Raw genomic sequence first — 26,174 nt, 5'->3', positions numbered from 1 at the left:
TGAGATACTGGTTCTTTCCCACTTGGTCACAGATTCAATGCGATTCTTGCCAAAATCGCAGCAAATGTGTTGTTGATATTGACAAACCGATTCTAACGTTCATCTGCAGGCGAAAGGCCCAGAACGGCCGAGCAGGACTGAAGAGGAGCGAAGGGGAAGGACCGGGTTACCGCCGAGCGGTCGGGACGGAGGGTTACCGGGACAGGAGACAAGCGGGTCAACGGACCGGAACCGGGCCCGGAGCGAGGCCTGCACGGACGCCGTCTCTGACGAAGGGGCGGGGGTGTTCTCACCCACTGGACACGGACCTCACGCCGTTCACAAAAGTAACTCGAAACAGGCCATACGTCTGATTGCAAAGCACAGCAAAACTTCCAGAAGGAGTTCGATTGTGACTTTTAGCTACAACGCCGACAGCACATGGACTTCATTAAAACTAAAAAGCTCGGCGGAGCTCTGTTAAGATAATCAAACCAGGAAAACACATCTGTGAAACACGCATCTGATAAAGGACTTGTATCCAAAATAGGCAAAAAAAAAAAGCTCTTAAACTCAGCAGCAGGAAGACAAACAACCCGATTTCAAAATGGGCAAAAGACCCGAACAGACGCTTCACCACGGAAGATCCACAGTTCGCAAACGATCACATGAGAAGATGCTCCACGTCGTACGTCATCGGGAAAATGCAAACCAAAACGACAACGAGACACCACTACAGACCTCTCCGAACGGCCCAAAGCCGGACGCCGGCGACACCCAGCGCTGGAGAGACGGGGCGGCAGGAACGCTCGGCGCGGCGGGTGCAACGTGGCGCGGCCACGGTGCAGGACGGCCTGGCGGCCTCTTGCGGAACTCAAGCTACTCTGACCCCGTGAGCCAGCCAGCAGGCTCCCTGGAATTGGCCCCGATGAAACAAGCGCTCACGTCCACACAACACCTGCGTGCGGACGCTGCCGGCAGCTTCCTTCATGATGGCCAGAACCTGGGGGCCACCCGGATGTCCCTCAGGGGACGGCAGAGCCTGGGTTTGCACCCTGGTGGGTCAGGCTGCAGAGCCCAAGTCCACCCATGTCCCGCGGGGTCCCCCTCAATGTTGGGGGATAAGGACGAGCATCTCGCTGGCTGGGGCACCTCTAGGATGGGACCCGGCTCCACCACAGGGGACCCCTCCAGTGCCCTTAGGAGGGCACCGACCCCTCCCAGGGGGCGCGGAGGCTCCGGAAGCCGCTCGACCAAGAGCTCCGACCCCGCTCACGCCCGCCGGGCGGCAGGACTGGGGGCGAGCAGCACGGGACAGCAGCCGGAGACCACGGGCACCAGGGCACACACACGCCCTGCCTCAGGAGTCAACGCAGACGGGGCGGACACCCTTCTGGCTGTCATTTAGTCACTCGACAAACACACGGAGGCTGACGTTGGGCCAACCAACTCCTGGCCGCCGTCCACCGTGGGCAGCAGCCGCAGTCAGAGTGAGTGTGAAAAAACCCTTCCCTCCCTGCCACAGGGAGGAGACCATGTGACAAGGACCAGGGCCGCCTCCGGGACGGCCGCCTGCCCTGACGTGGCTTTCTCAGCCCGGGCCGGGCAGGGAGGAGACCCCGGCGGGAGCAAACGGCTTTTGCAGACGGTCGGTCAGCCGGGGACAGGGTACAGGCGTGGAGGGCGCCTGCTGAGGCCGCGCCACCCACGCTGGAGGCTGGAAACCTCATCACGGCCTCAGCACCGCTGGGCTGGGGACGGTGCCGGGAGCTGGGGAGCCCTGCTGGCCGGGTTCAGCAGAGGTCAGGGGTCTCCTCTCCCGACACCTGGAGTCCAGACCTTGCTTCGGGGACTTCGTGCTCGGAGGAAGAGAAGACACAGTTGCCTGCCGTCAAACCGGGCTGCCTGCGGCCAGCTCCCGGGCCAGGCTGGGGGACGGCCAACGTGGGCGGCCTGAGCAAGCCAGCCCCCTGCAGACCAGCCTGAGACTCAAGCCTGGGTCAGTCCAGCCCCGTCACTGACCAGCGGGAGACAGCATGCAGCCCGTTCACTCCCCAGGCCCCGATTCCTCGGGTGCAGAATGGGGCGCCCTCGCCTGCCCAGCACAGAGGTAGCAGAGCGCCCGCCCCCGCCATCCCTCCCACCCAGACCACCTTGTCCTCCTCCTCCAGGAAACCCTCCAGGATTTCTCCCCCACTGCCACCAACCAAGGCTCCTTGGTCCTGGCTGTTTGTAGGAAGTGAGAGTTTAGATCCTCGGGGAAGGGCTGTGCTGCAGCCGGGGCCAGCGCTGCTCCCCGATGGACACGTCTGGGAAAGCTCAGCTGCGTCCGGCCCCTACGGCCGCCGTCGTGATGTCACAGGGCAGGCAGGACCCCGTGTCCGAGCCGATAGCGCGAGGCCCCCCGTGTGGGCCCTGGCCCGGCCAGCCCACGGCACAATCACGCGACCGGGCAGTGGTGCGGTCCCGGCCACCAGACCACGCCGGCATGTGGGCGGGTATGCTGGAGGCACCGCGCCCGGGGTCCTGGGGACGTGGGCGTTTCCTCCTAGGCTGCTAAATGGATCAGCGGCTCGGGGGGGGGGGGGGGGCTGCAGGCCTGCTTCGGGGGGCGGGGGCCGGAGGGTGGGCCAGGGCGCGACAGCCCCGCCATGTGAGGGCGGGCCCCGCTCCACACGGGGGCACCTGCGGGGACCCGGTCAGGCGGCCTTCATGTGCAGAGCTGGGGAAACAAAGCCCCCAGGGCGGGGGCCCCGTCCTGTCTGGGGGTCCCAGCGGGGACGTCCAGCTGGCTTGCATTTGCACCAGGGGAACCTGGGGGGTGGTCCCCATGCATGCCGCCGGGCCCCAGCTCCTGCACGGGACACGCGGCCAGCTCAGCACATTTGGTTTTGTTGCTGCCGAGTTGCTCGGGACTTTCACCCTGAGTGGAAACGCACAGCTTTTGAGAGGCTGTCCCAAGGGGCAGACGCTCCTCCCCCTCCTCCCCAGGACTGTATGTTAAAGGCACTGGGGACACGGCACGGGCCACAGGCCCGGCACGCCACCGGAGGGCCCGCCGCAGGTGCCCTTGGGCTGGACGCGGACAGGGCCCACACACCGAGAACCCACAGGCCAGGCTGGGGTGCAAGGGGCGCACCCCGTCTGCACCCGCCCCGGCATGGACGAGGGCCCAGGACGGCCAACAGCCCAGGGCTCAGGACAGGAGGGAGACGCACGAGCTTCCTCCCCTCCGGCGTCCGCGGGACGGTGACGGCCAGCTCCAGTTTTGAGAGCACCTGTTGGTCAAACGGAACAGGCCGCGGCTCGACGCAGACGCGGCCACCTCTGCCAGGAGGCACTGCTCCCAGCCTCGGGCCTGGCGCCGACGGGCGGGCGTCACGGCTCAAAGCCACACCGTGGCCAGAGCAGAGCGCCAGGATGCGCGAGGCCCACCACGGCCAGTCCAGCCCGCGGGTCGGTGAGCGCGGCCCCCGGCGACCCCGTGACCCCGGCGACCCCGTGACCCCGGCGACCCCGTGGCCCCCGTGCATCTGTGCGCCTCGCAGCCCCACGCACACCCGGAGGAGGTCCTGCCCTCGCCCGTCACGGCGCCCCGCGTGTCTGCGTGTTTGAACAGGTGGATCCCAGAGACGCAGCCGGGTGCGGGCAGGACGGGGCCGCGTGTGCCGGGGTCGCGCGGAGGGGCTCGCGCTGCGCCTGGTGCACGGCGGAGGCTCGGCCGGCGAGTGAGCCCGGCACCCGCCTCGGAAGCCCTCGGCTCTCCCGCTGCATGAGAGGAAGGAGCGAATCGGGGCTTCGGCTTCGACGCCCCGTGCCACGCCCAGCGGCTCCTCTGGGCCATCGAGCTGCACGCGACAGTGACAGTCTACAGCGCTGGCCCCGGCGTGCCGCGGGCCCCGCCTGGCCCCTGCCCTGCACACGCCACCGCGTGCCCGCCCCATGGCGGACGGCGGGCAGGAGGCGGTGGGGCCTGGGGCCGGCCCCTTGCGGGGAATGTGGACGCGGCGTGGGCGACTGAGGGAGCTCGGTCCCAAGGGGCCACGTGGCCGGCTGCCGCCGGGCCCGGCTACAGCCCTGCGTCCCCCGCCCGCCAGGACCTGCTCCCTCAGGCCAGACCCTCTGGCCGGTCACTTCCCTCCACTGGGGCTTTCTGCCCTCAGACTGACACCTGCTGGTCCCTCTGGGAGAATCCTGCCTCCCTGCTCTTCATGATTCCCCAGTCACCATGGAAACACCTCCTCCCCCAGGAGGCCCTCCAGGCTGCTCTGTCCAGCAGAGACGTCGCCCAGTCCGCTTCTGGTGCGTTCCCCACATAGCCTGTCGCCCGGGACGGCAGGGTCCCCAGATGGACAGATGAGCACCCCAGAGGGAGCCCCTGCTTCTCAGGGCAGGGGGTGTGTCATGCAGCCCGCAGAGTCCACGGCCAACCAGCAGCAAGGCCAGGCCCAAGCCCAGGTGGCCCAGCCCCATGTGGAAGTCAGGGCCAGTGTCAGAGGGAGCGGCAGATGGCCGCCCGGGGGGGGGGGCAGGTTCTCCTCCTGAAGCCACAGTCGGATGGCCATGAGTGGCCTGTGACACAAGCCTGTGTGACGTGAGTCCTGGAGGCTCTCTCAAACAGACTCCACCAGGCACCTTGGGACGTTTTATTAACTGGAAAATTCTGGGCACGTGGTAAATTTTTATTCTCTTTAGAAGGTCGTGGCCTTTCCCTGGGCACAGTAACCAAGGCGGAACGCCGGCCAGCCCCGCACAGCAGCCTTGCCCGAGCCGGGGCTCGGTCCTGCCCTCGCTCGGCAGCCTCTCCATGCCCCCGTGCCCCATCTGGCACGCCAGCCTGCGCCGTGCCCCCGGGATGCGCGTGAGGCCGGCCCTGGCTCGGAACACACCGCGCGATCCACGCCACAGAGGCCCAGACCCCAGCCTCCCACGGCGGGCGGCGTCTGAATCCTGCTGGGTTCACGTGGCCGCAATTTGCTCAACGCGAGGTCTCTGCCCAGAGGAGCCTGGCTTTGTGCAAAATGAAAAACGAATTCTTTGCATGTTCCAGCCATTAAGTATCTCTTCGGATTCGGACGAGGCCCTGCGTTTTCCAAGATGCTAATTTTGTTTTTCAGTGCTGCCCAAAGGGGAAGCGGCAGGTCCTGAGCTAGAGCCAGGCTCTGGGGGGGGCGGGAGGAAGCCTGGAGGGCCCCGAGGCGGCCTGAGTCTGTGTGTTTTCCCCATCACCTGGGGACCCGAGCCAGTGTGTGGAAAAACAGACTTCAGAAGACGCGGGTGGAGGAAGAGGGAGCGACAGATAACAGGACGCAGCTGTGCGGCCGGCGGGCGCTCCAGCCAGGGGCCTGCGTTAATTAGAGCTGCAGAGCGCGGGAGCCGCTGCCAGGGAGGCCGCCCCGGGACGGGGGAGGTGCCCTCGCCCGCCCGCCCGCCGTCTGGCGGCTCCCGATCGCGGCCCCGGCTGAGGGCCCCACGCACAGTGCGGCTGCCGGGAGTGCCGGCTCCACACGCAGCACCTCCTAATGACCACGCGCCTCGGGCCCCCCACCTCCTCGCCCAGGCCCGGACGCACCCCTGGGGCCAGGCCAGGACCCGCCAGTCCCAGAGCCACCTCCTCCGGCCCCCAGCAGGAGAGTAACGGACCCGCGTCTCGGGAAGGACACAGGGTCTGCTTTGCTCACTGCACCTGCAGCCTCCCAGGCCCTCACCTGTTGGGCCCGGCTTTGCAGAGCGGTGTGGGGGGAGGGGCACCAGCCTGGGCATGAGGACACCCATGCCGGCCCCAGCGGGGGCGCGTGCTGCCTCGCCTGCGGCCAGGGGCCAAGGGGCTCCCTTCGCTGGGCCCGCGGAGCCTCCTCTGCACACGGCGGCAGGACGCGCCTGCACCCGGAGTCTTTGCTGCGGTGCCAGGGGCCCAGAGCAGCTCGCTGACCTCCCTCGGGCCCAGGCGGGAGCAGAAAATGACTCTGTAGAGAGGCCTCAGCCCCACGCCAGCCCCTTCCTCAGACTGAGCATGGAGGCTTGGCCACTGGGTGCTTGGGGAGGTCGGGGCAGCGTCAGAGGGAGCAGCAGCTTCAAGGGAGAAGCCCACTGACTCAGCCTGCCCTCCAGACAGCCAAGATGACGGTGATGGTGACGATGATGGTGGTGATGATGATGATGGTGATGGTGATGATGGTGATGATGGCGATGATGGTGATGATGGTGATGATGGTGGTGATGCTGATGGTGGTGATGGTGATGATGGTGATGGTGGTGATGATGGTGGTGGTGGTGGTGGTGGTGGTGGCGGTGGTGGTGGTGCTGATACAGCCATGAGTGTTACTGCATTCCATCCTTACAGCAATTCTTAAAGTAGGTTTTATTATTCTCACTTGACACTTGAGGAAACTGAGGCCCAGGGAACATCATTATACAACCAATAAATAACATCATGTGACCGGCTCTTTCCAAAAGACATTTTAACACGCCTTGAGTTCTGTGGTGAGAGTGTGCGTGCACGTGCATGTGTGCACAAGTGTGTGAGTGCGTGTGCATGCGTGTGGGTGCGTGTGCATGAGTGCGAGTGCATGCGTGTGAGTGCGTGTGCGTGCGTGTGTGTGCGTGTGCGTGTGTGCGCGCGTGTTGAAGGTTGCCCTGGCCTGACGCTGTGTGTTCAGGGTTCTCCTGGTCCTCTCGTCCCCAAGACCCAGCGAGCCGGAGCCAGTCCCCACTGTCCCAGGACAGCCGGGCCCGCCACGCCCCTCCACGAGTCCTGGATGACCCACGCTCCCGCCGTCCGTCCCGTCAAGGTCGCGCGAGGCTGGCCTCACAGCCGCGTGGTGCTGGGAGGGAGCACACGGCGTCCGGAGGGGCGGTGGGCGCCACGGCTCTGCCGCAGCACCTCGTGCCGAGGAGAAGGACTTTGCCGTCTCTCCACACAAACCGGAAACACCCCGAAGGAAACGACACCTCCACAAACCGACCAGGGCAAACCGCCCGGCCTCCGACGACAGTTATTTGTGCTAAGCCTGAGTTCAGCAGAAAGGTCCACACGGCCCACGAGCGGATTCATTTGCGAAGAGAGAGCCTGGCGGGGGGCGGGGGGTGGGGGGAAGCCCCCCCCCCGATTCCAGGTGCGCCCGGGCGCTGCACTGGCCAAACCACGGCCGGTCGGGACGCGGCCACTCAGCCCAGCGGCCGGGGGAAGCCGGGCGCCGCCCAGGGGAGACGGTCTGCGAGGGGCCCGCGCCCTGCAGCACCCGGCCCCCCCACCGTCGGCCCCCACCGAGGGACCTGTCCGGGCTTCGAGGTGGAGAGTGACTTTTCCTGCGTACGAAACAAAAGACCCGAAATGCAGACGCGCCCCGCACGCCTCGCAGAGCGGAGTTCCATCCGGCCACCCGCTCCCCCACTTCTTGTCCACCAGCCCGCAGACCCAGACGAGGCGGAGGGCGCCGGGGGGCTGGAAACCGGGCGCCAAGGGCACAGGACCGGGCTGGCGCCCGTCTCCCGGGGACGAGGACACAGAGACCTGCTGCTCCGACTCCGAACGTCCGCCTCGCGGCTTTCGTGACGCACGTTACCACAACGCGCTCGGTTAACCTAACGGAGAAGTACAACGTCCCAAAAGTGGAGAGAGAACCTTTTTAAATGCAACACGCCCCGCGACCCACACCAGGAATTCGTCTTGACGGAAGAAACATGGCCTCGGAGACAAGCGGGCAGGACGGCGGCGTCCCCGAGGCACCGCTGGCCATTTGAAAACACCGAGACGAGCAGCATCACCGCAGAAGCAGCAACCACGAACCCCCCGAGCGGCTTCTCCGGCCAGGAGATGCTCGCACCCCCGTCGGCCTGACGGAGCCGTACGACGTCCCCCCGCCTGTGACGGCAGGTCAGGGCACGCACGTGACGTGAGCCCACGAGCACTCTGGCCCGGGACACCCCACGGCCATCTGGGACGCGGCCGGCGGCAGTTGTGCTTTCAGTTGAGGAAAATTTTCCAGTTTCTCCAATTACATGTGTGACCACCGTCCCCGAGCGCGGCCTCCGCGCCCCTTCACAGCACACGGGCCCTGCCCAGCAAGAGCCTTCGTCCCAGGCCCACTTCTAGAAGAAGCCCTTCTAGACCACGTGACTGTCACCTGTGGGCTCAGTCACCCTTCCCCAGGACGCTGAGCTCACCGGGGGCAGCTGGACAAGCATCCAGCCCCGGCCCCACGAGGCAGTGACCTCGGTGCAGACAAGGGGCATCTGGGCGCGTAGAAGATGCTGGAAACTTAGGCCCACGGTGACCCTGGCCGAGGAGGCCACAGGCGTCCTCCTGCGGCAGGTCTGGGGGTGGGGGCCCGACCCGCCCGGCCCCCAACCCCCGCTTCCTACCTTCTCTCGTTGTCGTCCAGGTGAGCAAACAGCACGTTCTTGGAGATGGCTCTGGCCAGCGCCGTCATGGTCTTGTAGTCCTTGGGGATGACCTGCAGGAGAAGCCAAACAAAGTGAGACCTGCGGGGGTCCCCAGCAGGCAGAGGGGGGCTGGTGCGAGAGCCAGCCTCTCCGGGCAGCTGCCTGAGGCTCCGGACCAAGCTGCTGGACCCTGCGACCAGGAGACGCTGCGGGCGCCCTGCAATGTCACGTGCGTCATTATTTTTTTTTTTTAATTAAAAAATAAAGAAAAAAAAGTGAGAAACCCAGGGTGACCCAAGAAGTGGGGTCTCGGTGGCCCGGCTGACGTGCTCGGAGCCTCCTGGGAGACGCTACGAGGTTCCAGGAGACCCCTCGTCCCTTGGATTATTACGTCTTTGCTGATTTCTTTATTTCACTATTTGTTCTTAAGGTAATAAATACGTGTTTAAATATTAGAGAACTAAACAAGAAAAAGGCAACTGGACTGCACCTGGGCCACCCTCAGAGCTGTGCCGCCCCCCGTGGAGGGGACCGCGAGGCTGGGGACCGCTGCGCGAGGCCATCGCGGGGCTGGGCCGCCGGCCGGGGACGTCCGCTGGCCAGGCTGGCGCCCACGCGGGGCGGCCTGGTGCGCGGTCTCATGCATGTCCACCGCGTCCACCACAGAATGATGGAAAGAACTCGCGCCTCAAACTACGAGCCTCTCCAACGCCATGCTCCCTCCGCAAGACCCTGAGCGGGGGTCCCCGCTGCTCGCTCGGCCGCCCAGAGCCGCCCGCCGGGCCCACCTTCCTGACGTAGGACACGGCGTCCTCCTCCGTGTAGACCTCGGCGCTGACGCCTCCGCGGCGGCTGCGGGCCGTCACCATGGGGTTCGGCAGCGTGGGCGATACCTCCTCATCGCGAGAGTCAGCCTGGGAGGCCGACTTCTGAGCCGAGAGCTGCCGGCTCTCCTCCTGCGGGCGACAGCGGGGGGCGGGGGGTGAGGCCAGCGGCCGCCTGCGCGGACACTGCCGGACACCGCGGGCCACAGAGCCGGGCGCGGATGCGTCCGTTCGGCCACACTCTGGGCGGCACCCCTAGGTGCACCCTCTAGAGCCCTCGGTCCCCCTGCCCGTTCGTCCCCCGCTCGGGGCCGACACACGGGGTGCGCCGGGAGGCTGCGTGAGCGGCGAGCAAACCGCTTTGTTTTCTCTCCTCCATTTTCATTTCTGCTTTTAAAGAACCGTCCATGTGCAGAAGGGGTCTGGCGAGGACGCCGACCGGGCAGCCGCGCCCGACCTGCACCTGGCACAGTGGGGCGTCGCGGGCCGCGGCTAGAGTCAGACTCGTAAACTGAGGAGTTAGGACGTCTAAGATGCAGAGGAATCGGAAATGGTGGCCGCACGGTGCTGGCCCCACGAAACGGACCGCCACGTCGCTGCCCACGGCCCTCGGTGGCCTCCGGCCCCAGCTGAAGCAGGCGCCTTTCATCGGCGGCCGAGGCCACAGCCCTGAATGCGGCACCAGCCCCCGCCGTCGCCTCTGCCGGGACCGCTCCCTCGCGGCCTCCGGCCTCTGTCCAAGGGCCACCATCTCACACGAAGAAGTGAGGAAACGAGTCACAGGACGTGAAGTACAGCCCGGGGAAGACAGTCGGTAACACTGCGACAGGCACGTACGGGGCCAGGTGGGTAGTGGGCCGGGGAATCGCCTCGCGGGGTGTACGAGCGTCTCACCTGAAACTAATGCAAGACAGTGTGAACCGTCCCCCGAAATGGGAGGAAGAAAACGTCACCACCTCGGTGTGGAGGAGGCGCCGCCCGCGAGCCGGCCTCGCCGCCCCTGCTCCCGCCCCCACGGTCCTCGCGCCCCGCGGGTCTATCGGGGTCGCTGTCCGCGTCCCTCCCTGGCACACGGGAGCCTCTCCGCTGGCCCCGGCGCCTCGGACAGCCCCACCCCCCGCCCCGTGCTCAGCGCTCACGGGTTCTCATTAAATGGATGAATACCCTTTCCGCAATTAAAAAAAATATTGTAACTCTGAAAATCGGTGTGGCCGGGAAGACCAGACAGGAGACGCCACGATCGCGCACAACGAGGGCCGTCGACGCCCAGACGGGGACGTGCACTGTCCACCACAGCCTCGCCGACGGCCCTCCGCCCGGCCCGGCGAACCCGACCTGCGGGGCCCGGCCATCCGGCTCCGGTAAGTGGAAACAGGCCTCGCCCGGGGCGGTGGACGTGCACACGGGGCCTGGCCGAGGCGGGTGTGGACCGGGAGCTCCGACAGCAGACACCCTCCTCCGGGCGGCGTGCCGGGCGGGGCGTCCTGGGCCAGGAGCGCGTCCCTGCCCGGAGGAAGCCAAGGCCACGGCCACCTGGTCCAGGACAGTCCCCGCACCGGCCGGTCCACCCCTCATGCCCCTCCACTGCAGGACGCCACGGAGCAGCCCGAAGCCCCCGCCGGCACCTGGCCCTTGGCCCTCGGCCGGGACCACCAGAGACTGAGCGTCTCTGTGGAGGTTCGGGGAGCCCGACGGGCGTCTGCGGGCGGCGGCAACGGTGGCGGCGGTGACAGCGGTGGCCGTGGCGGCGGGGGCGGGGGCGGGAGGCGGGAGGGGCGTCCCTGCCGACCCGCTCGCAGACACCAGACCCAGCGGGTTGGTCCAGGACTTCCCTCCACCTGCCCACTCTTCCGTTGCCATGACAACGGGTCGCCCCGCAAGCTCCGAAAGGCACGGCCGTCCCCCTGCTGCCAGGCGTCACCCTTTCATCTCCGTCCCCAGCGCTGGGCGAGAGACGGGGCGCCTCGCGCTGGGAACGTGGGCGTCTGTGCGTTAACTTCGTCCGACGGTGGGGGTCCGTCACTGAGAGACACTTTCTTACGGAAACCGTCACCCGTGCCACCGGTCGAGACGCAGCGGTCCGGGCCGGCAGCGGCTCACCCTGCGGGCGGGAGGCGGCCCAGGGCCGCGGTGTGGCAAGGACCCCAGGAGGGGGAGTCTGCACCGCCGAGGACCGCTTGCTGCTGGCGGCCCCTCCACGAACTTCTCGGTCCAGGGGGAGCTGTGGGAGGCGAGGACCTGGGGCCTCCAGAGGGGTGGACAGTCGCCAGCCCTGGCCAGGAGCCTCAGGCCTCCTCTGCAGCATCTCTGAGAGGAAGGCAGGGCGGTCAGCCCCGCCTCTGAGGCGGGGACCGGGGCGGGAAGGGCAACGGGCCTGCCCAGGGCACAGCCACCACGCGGCGGGCGGCGGGCGGCGGGGCGGGGAGAGAAACAGCTCCAGTGGCTTTGAGCGCCTCCTGCAGACCAGGCCTCGTGCAGAGGACGCAGCAGAGAAAAGGGCTTGGTTCTCTCACGAAGGGGGCTTCGCTCTTACAGCAGAGACAGACCGTGGGAGAGGCTGGGGTGAGCACCGATCTGGGTACGAGGCGCTGTGCAAGCAAGGGGGGCTCCTGGGCCAGCCGTGGGAGGGAAGAGTCGAGGAGGGCCTCCTGGAGGAGGTGTCTTCTGAGCCAACAGATGGGAAGAGGTGGACCCGGGGGACTCCTCGCCACCACCCCAGCACCCGGTGCTCAGAAAAGCCCCCTCCTCCCTGACCCGGGGCGGGGTGCGTCCGCGGCCTCTCTCCCCAGATGCTCGCCTATCCCGTTCGTCTCTCAGGTTTGGGCGTGTGCCGCTCTCTTTTAAACTTTTGTTTCATTAACTGCCGCTTGGATCCTCACGACTCTTTCTCGTTTTTGCTCTCCAGGCTCCATTCCCGTCTCTGGCTTCTCGGGCTGCACACCGGAGGGGGCCGAACACCGGGGGGTGGGATGCCGGCCGGGGCAGCGGCGGTGCCGGGGGCGTCCGGGGCTACGCCGGAGACTGCCGTCCTCGTGAGAGGAGGAGGATGAGGACAGACACACGGGCGGGACGCCGCGTGACGGCGGAGGGGAAGTCGGGGCGACGCAGCCACCGCCCAGACGCCCGTCCTCTGCTGGAGCTGCAGAAGGGGCCGCCCGACACGGCCCCGGCCTGGGGCCTCGGGAGACGCCACGTTTCTGTTGTCGTAAGCCCTCCGATCCGTGTGGTTTGCCACGGCGCCCCAGGACACCGTGTTCGTCCCCCACCTCGCTGTCTAACTACCAGCTGTGCTGCATCCCACAGATTTGGCATGGAATGCTTTCACTGTCACTCAAGTCTAAACATCTAATAATTTTTTCCTGCGACGATCTTTAGCTGGTAAGTAATGCACACGCTCACTGCTGGTGTCCACACATGGAGGGCCTGGCGCGCGCGCTCTCTCTCTCTCTCTTTTTTAATTAATGATTTTTAACGTTCCTGAATTATAGTCAAAGAAGGTGGGTTTTTTGTTAAGTTTATCGAGATGACATCGGTTAATAAAATTACGTAGGTTTCAAGCGTGCCATTCGGTCACATGCTACTTGAACACTGCATTGAAAGAACGTGGTTCCTGAGAAAGAAAAAGGTTTTGACCCATTCTGGGTCCCGTTTACACGGGTCCCACTGCATACGCTCGATTCTAAAATTCTAAAATCTGGATTCGCACACCTTCCACGGTTTCCTGTGTTCCCTGATCACACTCGAAGGGACCAAAAAAGGAAACCGAGCTCAGCAACGACGTGGGACAGAGGGGTGTCCCCACCCCAGGCCCTCACCAGCGACAGCCCTGCTGTGCCCCAGGGGGTGCGGCTGGAACACCCGCCTCCCAGGGTGCTCACTGCTCAGCACCTGGGACAGCGCCCGGCGCGTAGTAGGTGTCCCATTCCTGTTCACTGAAGGGTTGCATGAATGGAGGCTTTTGGCGGGCCACCGGTGTTGCGTATCAATGGACGCCTCTGAGCCCCATGAAACACATCCCCGGAGGGAATGACAGGTGTCCGAACACACCTGTGCCAGAACGTTCTCCGCGGAGTTTAAACGTCTGTTTTTAATCCAGCCGGCAATGATAAGAGAGCACATCGATCGACTTGGAAACATCTCTGTCTGGAAGGAAACGCCCCTGCGCCGGGAAGCCACGTCTCCGATAGCCCCCGCGCCACGCGAATGACCCAGAAAGTCGGGCTTAAGAACCCGAAGGGGAGGTGAGCACAGTGGAACACACACGTGTCCGGCCGCTGCAGTGTCTGGCTGGAACTCCGGAGTCGCCAGGGTCGCCGTAAAGAGATAAATGCCCGAACTAGCAGGATGTTCGGGATGACGTTCTCCAGGAAAAATAAATGTAGACTGCCCACTATTAGACTTAAAAAACGTATTTAATCATTAAACATATACTAAACATATTACAATATTTAAAAAAAAATTTTTTTCAATGCCCCTGGAAGCACCCTTGTCCTGTCCTCAGCCCCGCGAGGGCACAGCGAGAGGACAGCTGTCCATGAACCGGAAGCAAAAATTCACCAGTGAACCTGTCCGTGCCTCATTCTCAAACTTCCCGCCATCACAACTGTGATGAACAAATTTCTGTTGTCTATAAATCAAAAAATAACGATAACAATAACGAAAAGCAGGATTCAGAATCATACGTAGTGAAGAAAATGAAAAGACAAGCTGCAGATGGGGAGAAAACGTTTGCGAAAGGTGGCGATGAAAGGCCTGTTGCGAAATGCGCGGCGCCCCCAAACTCGCCAGGACGGAGACGGATCCAGCAGGAAGACAGGCGGGAGCCTGAACAGACCCCTCTCCGAAGAAGAGACACGAATAAGATGGCAAATGAGCGCGCGAAACACGCTCCGCGTCGTGCGCCATCAGGACAGTGCAAACCACGACGACGAGGCACCAGTACGGACCCCTCCGGACGGCCGAGACCCGGGCCCCGACGGCACCCGGCGCTGGGGAGATGGGTGGGGGCGCAGCGCGGTGCGGCCACGGTGGAAGGCGGCTCGGCGGCTTCTTACAAAACCAAACTTAGTCTTGCCACACGACCCGGTAACCACGTTCCTTGGTGTTTTACCCCGAAGATGCGCGAACTCCCGTCCACACAAAAACCTGCACACGGCTGTCCTGTCGGCTTTGTTCACGGTCGCCAGAACGCGGAGGCAGCCAAGACGCCCTTCGTGCGGTGGGTGACTGCCCTTCGGGAGGCTAAGCCGTGGTCCATCCCGATGACAGACTATTAGTGATCAAGAGAGGTGAGCCATCGAGCCCTGAAAAGGCACAGGGGGACCTCAGGGACGCTGTGGACTTTAGGTGACGGTGACGTGGCAGGTGTGTCTGTTGGCTTGAGCGATGTCCCACACCTACGCACGGCTGCTCGGGTATTCTGCAGACCTACGACCTCTCGGAAAAACAGCCAGCCGCGCCGAAAAGCACACACGGAGGGTCAGAAACTGCATCGCGGGTGTGGGACGGGGCGGGGGGGGCCACCGAAACACGGCTCCAGGGACATGCCAGACGCGGAAGGTCACGGGAGACTGGAGGCGGCTCGTTTCTTTACCCTTTTCTGTACTTTTATTCTCCATGGTTTTGTGGGATCCGTCCTTCTGCCCGTTATGCGGTGACTCCTGAAAGCTCTAAGCCCCTTTTCGAAAAACGCTTTAATCGCTCTCCATCCCCTTCTGCCAGCCGCGTCTCACGGCATTAAAACGCTTCCATCAAACGTAGGAACAGCTGCCCTTTCTGTGGCTTTGAGCCGGAGACGCGGGTCTGGACAGATCCGCGCAGCTGCGCTCAGCACAAAGACACCTGCCGCGTCGCTGAGTGAGCGGGGACAGGCTGAGCGCCGAGCCGGGGACGGCCGCTGGACCGCTGGGCGGCAGCTGCAGGACACGGCGTGGGCCGCCACTCTGACCCCTCTGCGCAGACGGCGGCCGCGTGTGCGGTGTCGGGCGGGAGGGGACGCGGGTCCGAGCTCACGCGGAACTCCCGAGCACGGCGGGCGGGGGAGGGGAGGACCGCGGATCTGCACGGCGCCCGGCGGGCGGGGGCTGCTTCACACTACTCTCCGTTATTGACACTGGTTAGAAAATCATTCTGGCGATAAACACAAACGTAGGAAAGTCGACAGGCCCCTGTCCTGGAAGTGCCTGGTGGCCTTGGCGCTGGCGGCACCGCTCTGCCTGAGAAGGGGCCGGCAGTGGGGGCCCCGCGCAGAGACCCGGGCACAGTCCGGCCGGTCCCGGGCGTCAGGGGACGGCGGGGGTCCCGGGGGAGGCGGCAGGAGACGCAGTGGTGTGAAGGGCACCGTGAGCCTGCCAGCAGGCCCGTGTGGCCGGAGCCCTGTGCCAAGGGGACGCCCCACCCCGCCCTAGCCGCCACCCCGCCCGCGGGCCAGCAAGCCCGCAGACAGTCTGCCCATCCATGCGACGGAACGGCACGCGGGGACTTTTCAAAAGTGATCTAGCGAGCCATAAAGAAACACGAAAGAACTTTAAACGCAGGTTCCTAAGCGAAGGACGCCGACCTTAAAGGCTACGCATACTGCATCCGGCATTCTGGGAGAGGCGAAACTCGGGGTCAGAGGAAGACCGGGGTGCCAGGACGTGGGAGGAGCGGAGGGGACGGGCAGGCGGAGCGCAGGGGGCTGCCGGGGCAGCAGAACCGACCCGCGCGACCCCGAACGACAGGTGCGTGACACCCCGTAAGTGCCGAAACCCGGGGAAGCGCGGGACTCGAGGGCCCTGACGCAAACGGCAGCCTCCAGGGGACGGAGACGCGGCGGCGGCGGCCGCGGCAACTGCGCCACGGTAACACCAAGGCGCGCCGGGGCCACCGCGCGGGAGGACAGGCGCTTACGGGGCCTCGCTCCGCCTCACGCCCCCTCTCTCTGTCTCTGTCCTCCTGGAACTGCTCTAACAAGTAGGGGCGACCGACTTTAAAAACACGGAATAGAATAAAGAGCGAAACGGGAGTATACCGACAACGCACGCGGAGGAGCTGGGAGCGGAAACGATAGACGTTCTTCTTTCACCGACGAAGGGAACCGCGGGCCCGGACGGAACGGAGACGCGTCCTGATTCCCGGATCGGAGGAGTCCGTGTCACGGAATCTGCTCTACAGATCGACCTACGTCTTCAGCGTCAGCCCAGTCAAAATCCCAGGAGGGTCTGCGGCCGCGCCACCCCGAACGAGCCCGGTGCCGGCTGATCTCGGAAGCTCGGCAGGGTCGGGCCTGGTTAGTACTTGGATGGGAGACCGCCTGGGGAGACCAGGGGCTGTAGGCGTAAAAAATAAAAAATAAGGGATTGTAAGCTGACAAGGTCCTTGCCATCTGTGAGGTCATCCAAGAGTTGCCTCGCCTAAACAAACAAACAAACAAACAATAAATAAATGAAATCCCTAGAGAATTTTTTGGCCAATGTCACCAGGATCGGACTAAACTATCCCTGGAAATTCAAAGGAACTAGAGTAGACAGAACAGTTTTGAACAAGGATGCAGTCGGAAGGCACGCCCCCGACTCCAACAGTTACTACGGGTCACAGCAGTGCACACGGCCGGCGGCCGCCACACGCGGACCTGCGCCGACCAGCGCGGGCGTCCAGACGGACCCGCAGACGTGCGGCCAGCTCATACGGCAGAGGCACACTCCCAGTCCAGCAGGCAGTTCCTACGTGCCATCTTAAACGCAAAAGCACAGTCTCATGAAAACGTCTCACGAAGCGGAACTTAGAAGTAACCTTCCGCCACGTGACGGGCACCATCCGGGAACGAGAGGACGTGCTCCGGGGACGAGGAGCTTGCATCCACGCGCACGAGGGTACGGCGCGTCTAGCCTCTTTCCTTTTAAATCCTCCCCTCGCCAGAAAGGCGTTTTCTGAGAGAAAAGAGGCTGAAAGCCATCAGATACAAAGCCATCGGATACAAAGTAACAACTATGGCACATGCACGGGACGGAGCATTTCATGGCCACCGGATCTTATTAAAAAGCTGCTGAAAGGATGCCAAGTGACGTGATCCACTAATGCTGCTGAAATAGACACTTAAAAATGGTCAAAACGGTAAGTTTCAGGTTATGTATATCTACCACAATGAAATACGGCCGCTAAAAAGAAAAACCAAACAAAAAACGAACATAGGCTACAATCACGCACACCCACACCGTGTGCGTATGTTGCAAAGCGAGACAAGCCCTCAGCGACATGTAGGGCGGGGACCGGGGGGGGGGACGGTGTATGTCCACCAGTGGCCTTCCCTCGGGCATCTAACATTCGCCGATGAAGGGGGACGGCTCTGTCACGGCGGCGTCCCACGGCAGCCCCAGTGCCGAGAGGAGCGCTCACCCCTAAGTCTCCACCCGGAGGAGCTGGACCTGCTTGGACGGCCCAGGACGCAGGACTCACTCACTCACCCAGGCCCGGGCAGCACCCCGAGAGCTGGCCATCCCGCCGGTCTGCACGGCAGCCCCGCCTCGCCCTGCCGGTGGCCAGCAAGGCCTCCGGACGCGCTTCCTGCCTGCGACACAGGCTTCCGCCCGCGGCTCCCCACCCGTGCACTGGGCCGAGCCCCTGCTCCGGCCTCCCACAGGAAACAGCATGGACTGGCCCTGATAACACACGCGGCACGCCGGCCACTGGTCAGGCAATCGTGGTGGGGACAAGACGGACATGGGGTTGTAGGACTCGGGCTCCTCGCATTTGGGGATCTCAAGCCGTCCGAGAACCCACCGCAAACTGAGGATTTTCCTCCCCATAAAACGCGCCCACCGACAGAAGCGTGCGTGCGGTTTCGGAGAATTTGCGCACTCACCCCGAAGCCTGTGTGTATTGGCTATTACGAAAAGGAGCATCAGAGCCGCCTGCCCCGGCCGCGGGCTTCCGTCCGTGCCCAGACACGTCACGCAACCGCAAGCGGCAGCTGCGGTCCACGCAGGTCTGAGCACAGCCCCTGCCCTCGCCCAGGAAGGCCCTGCGTGGGCTGAGCTGTGTCCCCAAAACAAGTCCCAGGCCCCCGCGCCCCGGCACGCGGCTGCGTCAGGAGGGAGTCCGCAGACGACCGCGTCGCGCTAAGGTGAGGTCCGCGGGGTGGCCCCAATCCAGTACGGCCGTGTCCTTACAGAAAGGCGAAGGCCGCGTGACGGAGGCAGAGGTGGGCGACGTGTCGACCAGCCCGGGGCGCACAGGGCACAGCGGCGAGGGGACCGGCGGGGCCAGCCCCTCCCCGAGCCCCCGGGAGGCGCAGCCCTGCGATGACGCGGGACCTGGACGTCGGCCTCCGACCGGAGACGACGGGTTCCCGTTGCCTTTCGGGGCCCTTTCAGCACGTGTCACTCCCGTATCGTTAGGTGACAGGAAGTGCGCGATTCAGCACCCAGGCTGAACCCGGGGCCCCCCGCCTCCCCGGGCTGGGCACGGGCCACCGCCTCTCCTGGACCTCGGTCCTGACCTGCCACAGGCAGATGACGAGCCCCCTCCCAGGGCAAGGAGGATGGATCAGCTTCCCAAACCGCGGTCCTCGCCCGGCCTGGCCCCAAGCCCCCCACGCACAGCCGCCCTGATGGCTGAGACCTGCGTGAACAAAGCAGGCTCTTAATTCTTCCACCCAACCCTGCTCCTTCCCAAATGATTTTTATTTTTTTCTATTTCAGAACTTTCCAAATTTTCTTTAAAAAGCACGCGTTAGTTTAAAATGTTTTTGAATGAACTGCTTTAAAGAGAAGGACCAACTTCCTCCAGCTAGGTTAGGGATCCTTGTCAACAGGGCTGAAAACCAGGCTGAGCCTAAACGGGGCCCATTCAGTCCCCATGAGAGACTGGGACAGGGACAGCTACGTCACGACGAAGGGCCGAGGGGAGGAACGGCAGCTCCCAGAGAGGGCGCAGGCTGGCGAGCCTGAGTGTGGGAGGGGGGAGCCACTCTGGGACGGATGACCAGCAGCTCAGGTCCCAGCCCCGCTCTCCAGCCCGTCCTGCAGAGGTGCAGCCGGGGGTGGGGGGGCGCTGAGAGAGGCCGCCCACGGAGGAGGGGTCACTGCCACCACAGGGGGCCTCCGTGTCCCAGGGCGCGGGGTCCAAAGTCGAACACCCCCCACCACATAGCTCTGCTATCCTCTTTTGCCCCAAACGCCTGGGACCTCTCCCACCTCTGTCCTAGAGGTGAAAGCCACCAGTGAGTCCTACAAGTGATCGTCACAGCCCATGAGGCCTCAGAATACTGACCCAACCAGGGAAGAAGTGGGGGCTTCTGTGGCCCAGGACAGTCCCCAGCTCCCCTGCCCGACCGGGAAAAAGCCACAGGATGTCACTCTTGGGGACACCCAATGCGCTCCGGAGCAGCAGGCGGTGGCCGTGCGACAGTGTGATGGGAGCCCCGCCCAGGGCACTTGCGGGGCGTGGGGGGTCGAGGGGGGAGCCAGGCGGAGCACTGACCTTCTCCAGCCTCTCGAAGTGCTCCCGCAGGAACCGCATGGGGCGCTCGGGCTTGGCCACGCACAGGTGCACCACGCAGTCCTTGAGCACCCGCTGGACACCGTGCTTCTGGACGTACAGCTCACAGCCCTTCAGGCCCTCGGCGTCGTCCAGGTGGGAGGGCGCGGCCATGGCGACCAGCTTCCGGCTCCCTGCAGGGAACACAAACCGCAGGGCCTCAGCCTGGCTGTGGGGGGGAGCCCGGGGGGAGCCCGCGTCTGGGAACACCCCCTTCCCGGCCCCGAGGCGTATGGCTGTGACCCAGCCGGTGGCCTCCGTGACAGAGCTACGTGGTGTGGGGCGATATCCCACACTCCTCGCCAAAGACGCGGCTGAGTTAAGGGCGACAGCAAAAGCCTCACCTCTGACAGGCTGTCGTGGGTACAGCTGGGGACCCAGCATGGTGCTCGAGTTTGAGAGCCCCCTTGTCTCTGAGGGAGCAGCCGCACCAGTGGGGTGGGCCCTGAGCAGCCGCGGGCTACATGGCCCCCCCTGTGCCCATCCCTCCCGGGGAAGGATGACCCCCTGAAAGGTGAACGCCGTCCCGCCACCGGCCCAGCGGGAGGGCGCTGGGAGGTCTCAGGGGACCGGGGATGGACAGGTCCCGGCCGGTGCAAGGTGGGGGCGGGGTGGGGGCGGGGCCGCGTCTCTGGGAAAGGGGAAAAGAAGAACTGAACCACCCCCCGGGGGGTCTTCTGGAAGGAGAGAACCCGGAGAACAATGGCAGGCCGTGTCCTCAGCCCCCGCTTCCAGCCCCGTCACAATGGCAGGCCGAGAACCCGCCGTGGGCGCCCGCCGCGCACCGGCGCGCACCGCAGCCGGCCACCGCACGCGGGGCCCCGGCGCGTGCAGCCGCGGGCTCCGGGGCTCCCCCCGCCGGCAGAGGGGCAGCCCCGGGGGCTCGGCGCAGACCCCGCCCCAGCCCCGTACCTGGCTGCGCGGTGCCCCAGGCCGGAGGCAGCTGCGCCGGACGCGGGGACGCAGGGACAGGGCGACGCGAGCGAGCGGCCCGCACTGCAGCGGCGCCGCCCTCCACCCGCCCCCGCGCCCGCGGCTTCCCGCGCCGGCCCCCGCGGCGACCCTTGCCCCCCCCTCCAGCCCCGACCCCTCCGCCTCTCACTCGGCTCCCCCCACGTCTCCCCAAGAACCGGCTTCTCCCCCCTCCCCCAGGTTTCCGGGCACCCCTAGCCTGCCCGTGTTCCCCTCCCCCGCCCCAGCCTCCTTGCTGACGCCCATCCCCCCATGTTCTTCTTGGCATTCAGGGGACACACTAGGAGCCTGGACAGGCTGGTGTTGGAGGACAGGCCCACAGATACCTCTGCAGGGCGGGGACCACCACCCCGCACGCCCCTCCCCCGGGCCCTGAGGTGGCCCACCTGGCTGGTGGCAGCCCATGGGGCCTGAAGGCTACAGCCAGGGCCAACCGTTCACACCTGGGGCACCCCATCTCCAGGTGTGCACGGCACAGGGCACCCATCCTGCAGGGGCCACCTCCAGCTCAGGGCCAGAGGCCGCCCAGGCCAGCCCAGGACACGTGAGCCGACGCCCTTCTCTTGGCGAGGGCTGGTGGAGAAGGGGATTGTTCTCATGTTCCCGCCAACGTGGTGGCAGAAACGTCACGTCAGGCAGTGGGGGGGCCCCAGAACAGCCTAAACACCAGGCGCAGGACGGCGCTCCGCCCCGTCCCCTGCCTGACAGAAGGGGTTCACTTTCCCGGTTGTGGGCGTCCTCACTTTACCCCTGGAACCTGGGTGACCAAATCTTGCAAGGATCCCACTTCCAATTCACACTCTTTCCTCAACTCCAATTCACCAGCCAAGAAGCACGTGAATGTCACCCTGCAGGGAGTTCCCCAGGGCATGCACGCCTCCGGATGAGGCCAGGCACCTCTGGGCAGCCTGGGCGCCCTTGTGTGTGTCCGCAGGGCCCGTCAGCTGCCTGCAGGAGGCAGCAGGTGAGGCCACGGGGGAGGAGAAGAGAGAGAGGGGTGCTCAGGGAAGCGGCACCTGTGAGAAGCCCACCCAAGGACTCTAAAAGCTGCGCTCTCTGCAGGCGGCTCAGAGTCCCAGATCTTCGCAGCGCAGGGCCGGGGTGCGAAGTTCACATGGATTTAGCCGCAGGTGTTGAAGTTTGATTTAGGCATTCCGCGGTATGGTTTTGGGGTGTGCCCCAGCGGCAGCCTGCAAGAAATCAGGGCGCTCACAGGCACTTGGAAGCAGATGCTCCCAGCCCAGCTGCAGGTGAGGGCGCGGCAGGGCCCGGAGAGCCCCCTTCAGCAGCTGACGAGCCGCGACTGGACCCCCGACCCGTGCACACGGGGAGACGGCTGGTGCACGGGGTCTCAAACCACTACGTCTGTGGTGGCTCCCGTGGCAGCCGCTGACAATAAATCCCGGGGAATCAAGGAAAAGAGGCCCGCCTTTACGTCTGGCTTGGTGCAAGTTAGGGGGCTAGCTTCAGGGGTGCTACAGGCTGGTGGGTGCCCCCCAAACTCCCACATGGAAATGGCACGATGGCTCTGGGAGGCGGGGATTTGGGGGGTGCTTAGGTCGTGGGGTGGGGCCCTCATGAGGTCTGCGTCCTCATAAAAGAGACCCCAGGGAGCCCTCTCGTCCCCCGCCCCACCCCGCCACGGGGTAACACAGCACGGAGATGCCAGCTCTGGGCCGGGAAGGGGCCACGTCGGACGCCAGACCGGCCGCGGCCTTCGTCCTGCGCGTCCGGCCTCTAGACCGTGAGCGATAACCGTCCGCCGTCTGTCTGAGTAATTCCGCTGCAGCAGCCCCGAGCAAACTACAGCAGCGGGAAGCAGGTGGCATCGAGCGGCACCTACACGAAACGCCATCATCATAAGGATAAAAAAACGGTTACGAACCTGGCACGGAACGAACAAACACTAAGGGATCAGAACGAGGCGTCCACAGGTACACCCAGATACTCGTAGGGATTTTGTGATAAAAGAGGAAAAAAACCAATAATTCAATAGTTTGGAAAGAACTGAAAAGCCAACCAGGAGAGAAGTTAAGCTGGACCTCTATGTTACTCTTTACACAGATAAATGTGAAGTGCATCAAAGATGTTAACACAAAAATTGAAACTATAAAATAGAAGGAAAAAACTATGCTACAATCTTGGGGCAGAGGCCACCTTTCTACGCATAACACAAAAACCCAAGAGCAATAAATATAAAAATCGATACATTCGACTATGTAAAAATGAAAATTTTTGCATTAAAAAATTCAAAAGACAAACAAAACAAACATATTTATAACACACATACAAAGGGCTAACTTCCTTAGCATGAGGAGACCCAACGTCACTCAAAATAAAAACAATGCGGAAAAAAACTACACAGAAATACTATTTTCCCCCTAGCCGATTAGCAAAAAGTCCAGAGTCTGCAACATGAGGCGGTTTTTGTAGGGGCGTGGGAAATGGGCTCCCTCGTGTGCTGGGGCGGGGGGTACCCTGGCCTCTGTGGGGACCAGTTTGGAAAAACTCCAACCTTTAAACACATACATCTATTCTAACAATTGGGTGTGGCTGTGTTTGTCAATAATTTGATAATACTGCAGTGACCATTCTTATTCATGCGTTTCTCTGCACAAAAAAAAAAATATTAAAGTGCACAAAAATGCATGATAAAAGATTAGAGGGGACCAAATATCCATCGACAGGGGTCCGATGAAATATTTAACGGCACATCCAGGTGATGGCCTATTGTGCAGCTGAGAGGACTTGGCAGCTCTTCGTGAACTAACCGTGAGTGATCTCCACGTACGCTACGTGGGAAAACTCCTGGCGCGAACCTGGCATGGCGGGCGCCAAGTAAGAGCCCCGATCACATGTCAGTGTGTGTCCCTTACGGCGTGGCGTGGACGCCCTCCGGAAGACACCAGTGACTAGGGTGCCTCTGGGAGGGAGCTGCCTGTCTGAGGGAGGGGGAGGGAGCGCGGGAGACCGGCCACCGACGGGGTCCCTGGGCGCCTCTGCATTCCTTATGCGTCGATCACCTATTCGAAAATAACCGCTTTACGTAGAATTTTTAAATCTTCCTAATGAAGATGGAGAATTCAAAACACTCATTATTTTCCGTCTCTCCCTGAATCACACTGAAACCACAATAAAGGGATTATGTTTTTAAAGGCCGAAACCCCGAGGACAGGGAGTCCCGGAGAAGACCCTAAGGAGTGTGCAGGCCTGAACACGGACGGACTGTCACGGAGACCGAACGGTGGAGGCTGGACTGCAAGCTGGCGGAGGGGGGCGTCCGTGTCCTACCAGAACCCTCCAGATATCCCGGAAATGAGAGCGAACGGGGCGGGGAGGTTTCATGCCTCAGGGTCACTGGTTCTCTTCAGAGTGAGCCATTCTCCGGACTGGGGGACAGGCTAGGGGCGGGGGAGCCACACTGGAAACAGGTACGCGGGGGAGGTGTGCACACCAGACGCTGCACCGAGCCCCTCACCCCCACCTGGGGACCCTCCGCAACCCCCGTCCTCCCCCCAGGGTACGCGCCCCTCTGCAGAGCCTGTCTGCCTGAGCAGCTCACCCACGGCCAGGCGCAGGGACGGCTTCCTTTCCCACGCTGGCGCCCGTCTCCTTGGTCCCCGGGGTGGGCACGTGACGCCCGTGGAGGGAGTGAAAGGCATGCTTTTTCAGACTGGTCTGAAACGGTGACACTGTTTGCCCACCTTTCTCACTCTTGGGTCACTTGCCTTTGCAACCTGCCTGTCTTGCAACCTGCCTGTCTTGCAACCTGCGCACACCCCGCCTCCTCCCCTCACGGCCACAACCCGCTCCCAGGACCTCAGTCCTCGGAGCCCCGAGAAGCCGGCCCTCAGCTCGGGGGTCACTCATGCCACAACTGCATCTGTTTGCTCGACACCTGATTAGCTGCCCCGCCCGCACCTCAGTCCCAGAAGGAACCGTGTTTGCTTTGACGCACCGCGGTGTTCCAGCACCGCGGACAGTGTCCGGAAACGCCTCAAGTCCTGGGGATGTTTGCTGGACGAATTAATGAATGAATGAGTCGATGGAGTGTTATTTGCTAAAATTGGTTTATTGCTGTTTAGATGACACACTTCATACTCCAGATCACCGGGACACGGAACAATGAACCCGGAATAGACTGAGAAGTCACTCTTTCCATACCTCTCTCTGGCTTACACTTATTCAGCAGAGGAAATCCTTCCTCCACCCCTGGGAGTACGTTTGACAGCTCGTCACCTTCTGGTTCACACGGAGAGATGTCACAGTCTACAGTTAAGACAGAAACCCAGAGTCATCTCGGTCACTATACACGTCCACCCCACATGCTCACCCGTGTGCTGCGTCTACCTCCAAACTTCCCCCTCCCGGGACACCAGTCCTCCTGGGGCAGGGGCCACCCTGGTGACCTCATTTTTACTTCGCCATCTCCGTAAAGGCCCTGTCTCTAAACGAGGTCACCTCTGAGGTCCTGGGAGCTAAGACTCCAATATGCGAACACAATTCGGCACACGCCCCTCCCACCACAGGCTCGTCCATGAGGTGGACATCCCTCCAGAGAGGGACCTCTCCCCGCCCACCGCCTTTGCCTGGTCAGCTCTTCCTCACCATTCCTGTCTTACCGCTCCCCACCCCCTCCCCCACCCCCAGAGAGCCTCACTAGCCGAGCTCAAATTCCCTGGCCACTCCTTCCATCATTCTACGCTAATGAGACCATTCCCTGCCAGTAGCCTGTAAGACCTGTGACGGCAGGGACCGTGTGGCGTTTGTGTATCATCACACCCCAGGTGCCCCAGACACAGTGGCCCAACACATGCCTACGGGTGGAAAGACTGATTGAGGGCTTCCGAACGCCACCTGACATTTAAAAGGCAGAACTGTCTTCAAACATCGCCACTTTACCAAACAGGTGTCAACAACAAAAAGAGGGATCAAGTTCAAAATAAAATTTGGTTCTTAAAAGTAAGGGCCTTTCGCTCTCTGGAACCTCATTAAGCGCGCTGTCAGACGGGAGCTGCCTGGCTGACCGGATGCGGGATCGCCGGCCGCAGCGGGCTGTCAGGTGCGCGTTCCAACCTACCCACCGGTGCGCGACTTCGTCCAGGTTGTTCGCCGCGCGTTCCGACGCCTGGGCTCAGCTGGAGGGCAGGGCTGCGGCGCCCCGACCCCCGGAGTCCCGGACGCCGCCCGTCCTGCGGCCACCGGGCGCCCCAAACCGCAGCACCAGCTGGACCGCCCTTCTCCGACAGACTTCCCAGGGCTCGGGACGTGCGGCTGCGGAGCGCGGGGACGCCCAGCCGTGCGACGGCGACAACCGCCCGCGCCAGGCGGACGGCGCCGGCACAGATGCAGCGCCCAGGAAGCCGCGCTGCCCCGGGGCCCCGCGCGCAGGGTCACAGGCCCCGCCCCGCCGCGCTCAGCCGCCAATCAACGTGCGTTCGGGGCCGACCGGAAAACGAGCCGTAATCCGCGCCGCGGCCGTCGTAAAAGTGCCGG

At 63.5% G+C, this 26,174-nt stretch overlaps 1 protein-coding gene across 7 annotated transcripts in view; it reads right to left on the bottom strand.

Moving 5' to 3' along the window:
• The window catches only part of PRKAR1B (protein kinase cAMP-dependent type I regulatory subunit beta), a 56,122-nt gene extending 30,063 nt beyond the window's left edge, over nucleotides 1-26,059 (bottom strand). Inside the window, exons 1-5 of one of the 7 annotated variants that reach the window (XM_016119135.2) lie at nucleotides 25,759-26,059; nucleotides 24,843-24,947; nucleotides 19,650-19,840; nucleotides 9,153-9,320; nucleotides 8,344-8,435 (exon numbers count right to left, since the gene is read on the bottom strand). In XM_016119135.2, coding sequence (XP_015974621.2) covers nucleotides 8,344-8,435; nucleotides 9,153-9,320; nucleotides 19,650-19,820 — 431 coding nt within the window. In that variant the 5' untranslated portion in view covers nucleotides 19,821-19,840; nucleotides 24,843-24,947; nucleotides 25,759-26,059. Of the gene's footprint in view, nucleotides 1-8,343; nucleotides 8,436-9,152; nucleotides 9,321-17,632; nucleotides 17,709-19,649; nucleotides 19,841-20,050; nucleotides 20,131-20,618; nucleotides 20,654-21,709; nucleotides 21,869-24,842; nucleotides 24,952-25,758 lie in introns of those variants that run through there. The other 6 variants (XM_016119136.2, XM_036224455.1, XM_016119130.2 and 3 more) reach the window with 6 other exon arrangements.
• Between the last annotated feature and the right edge of the window lie 115 nt (nucleotides 26,060-26,174).

The sequence above is a fragment of the Rousettus aegyptiacus genome, unplaced genomic scaffold (genome assembly GCF_014176215.1).
Source record: "Rousettus aegyptiacus isolate mRouAeg1 unplaced genomic scaffold, mRouAeg1.p scaffold_m13_p_7, whole genome shotgun sequence".
Lineage (NCBI taxonomy): Eukaryota > Metazoa > Chordata > Mammalia > Chiroptera > Pteropodidae > Rousettus > Rousettus aegyptiacus.
The sequence above is the reverse complement of the archived record's forward strand: the minus strand, read 5'-3'. Positions and strand labels throughout refer to the sequence as shown.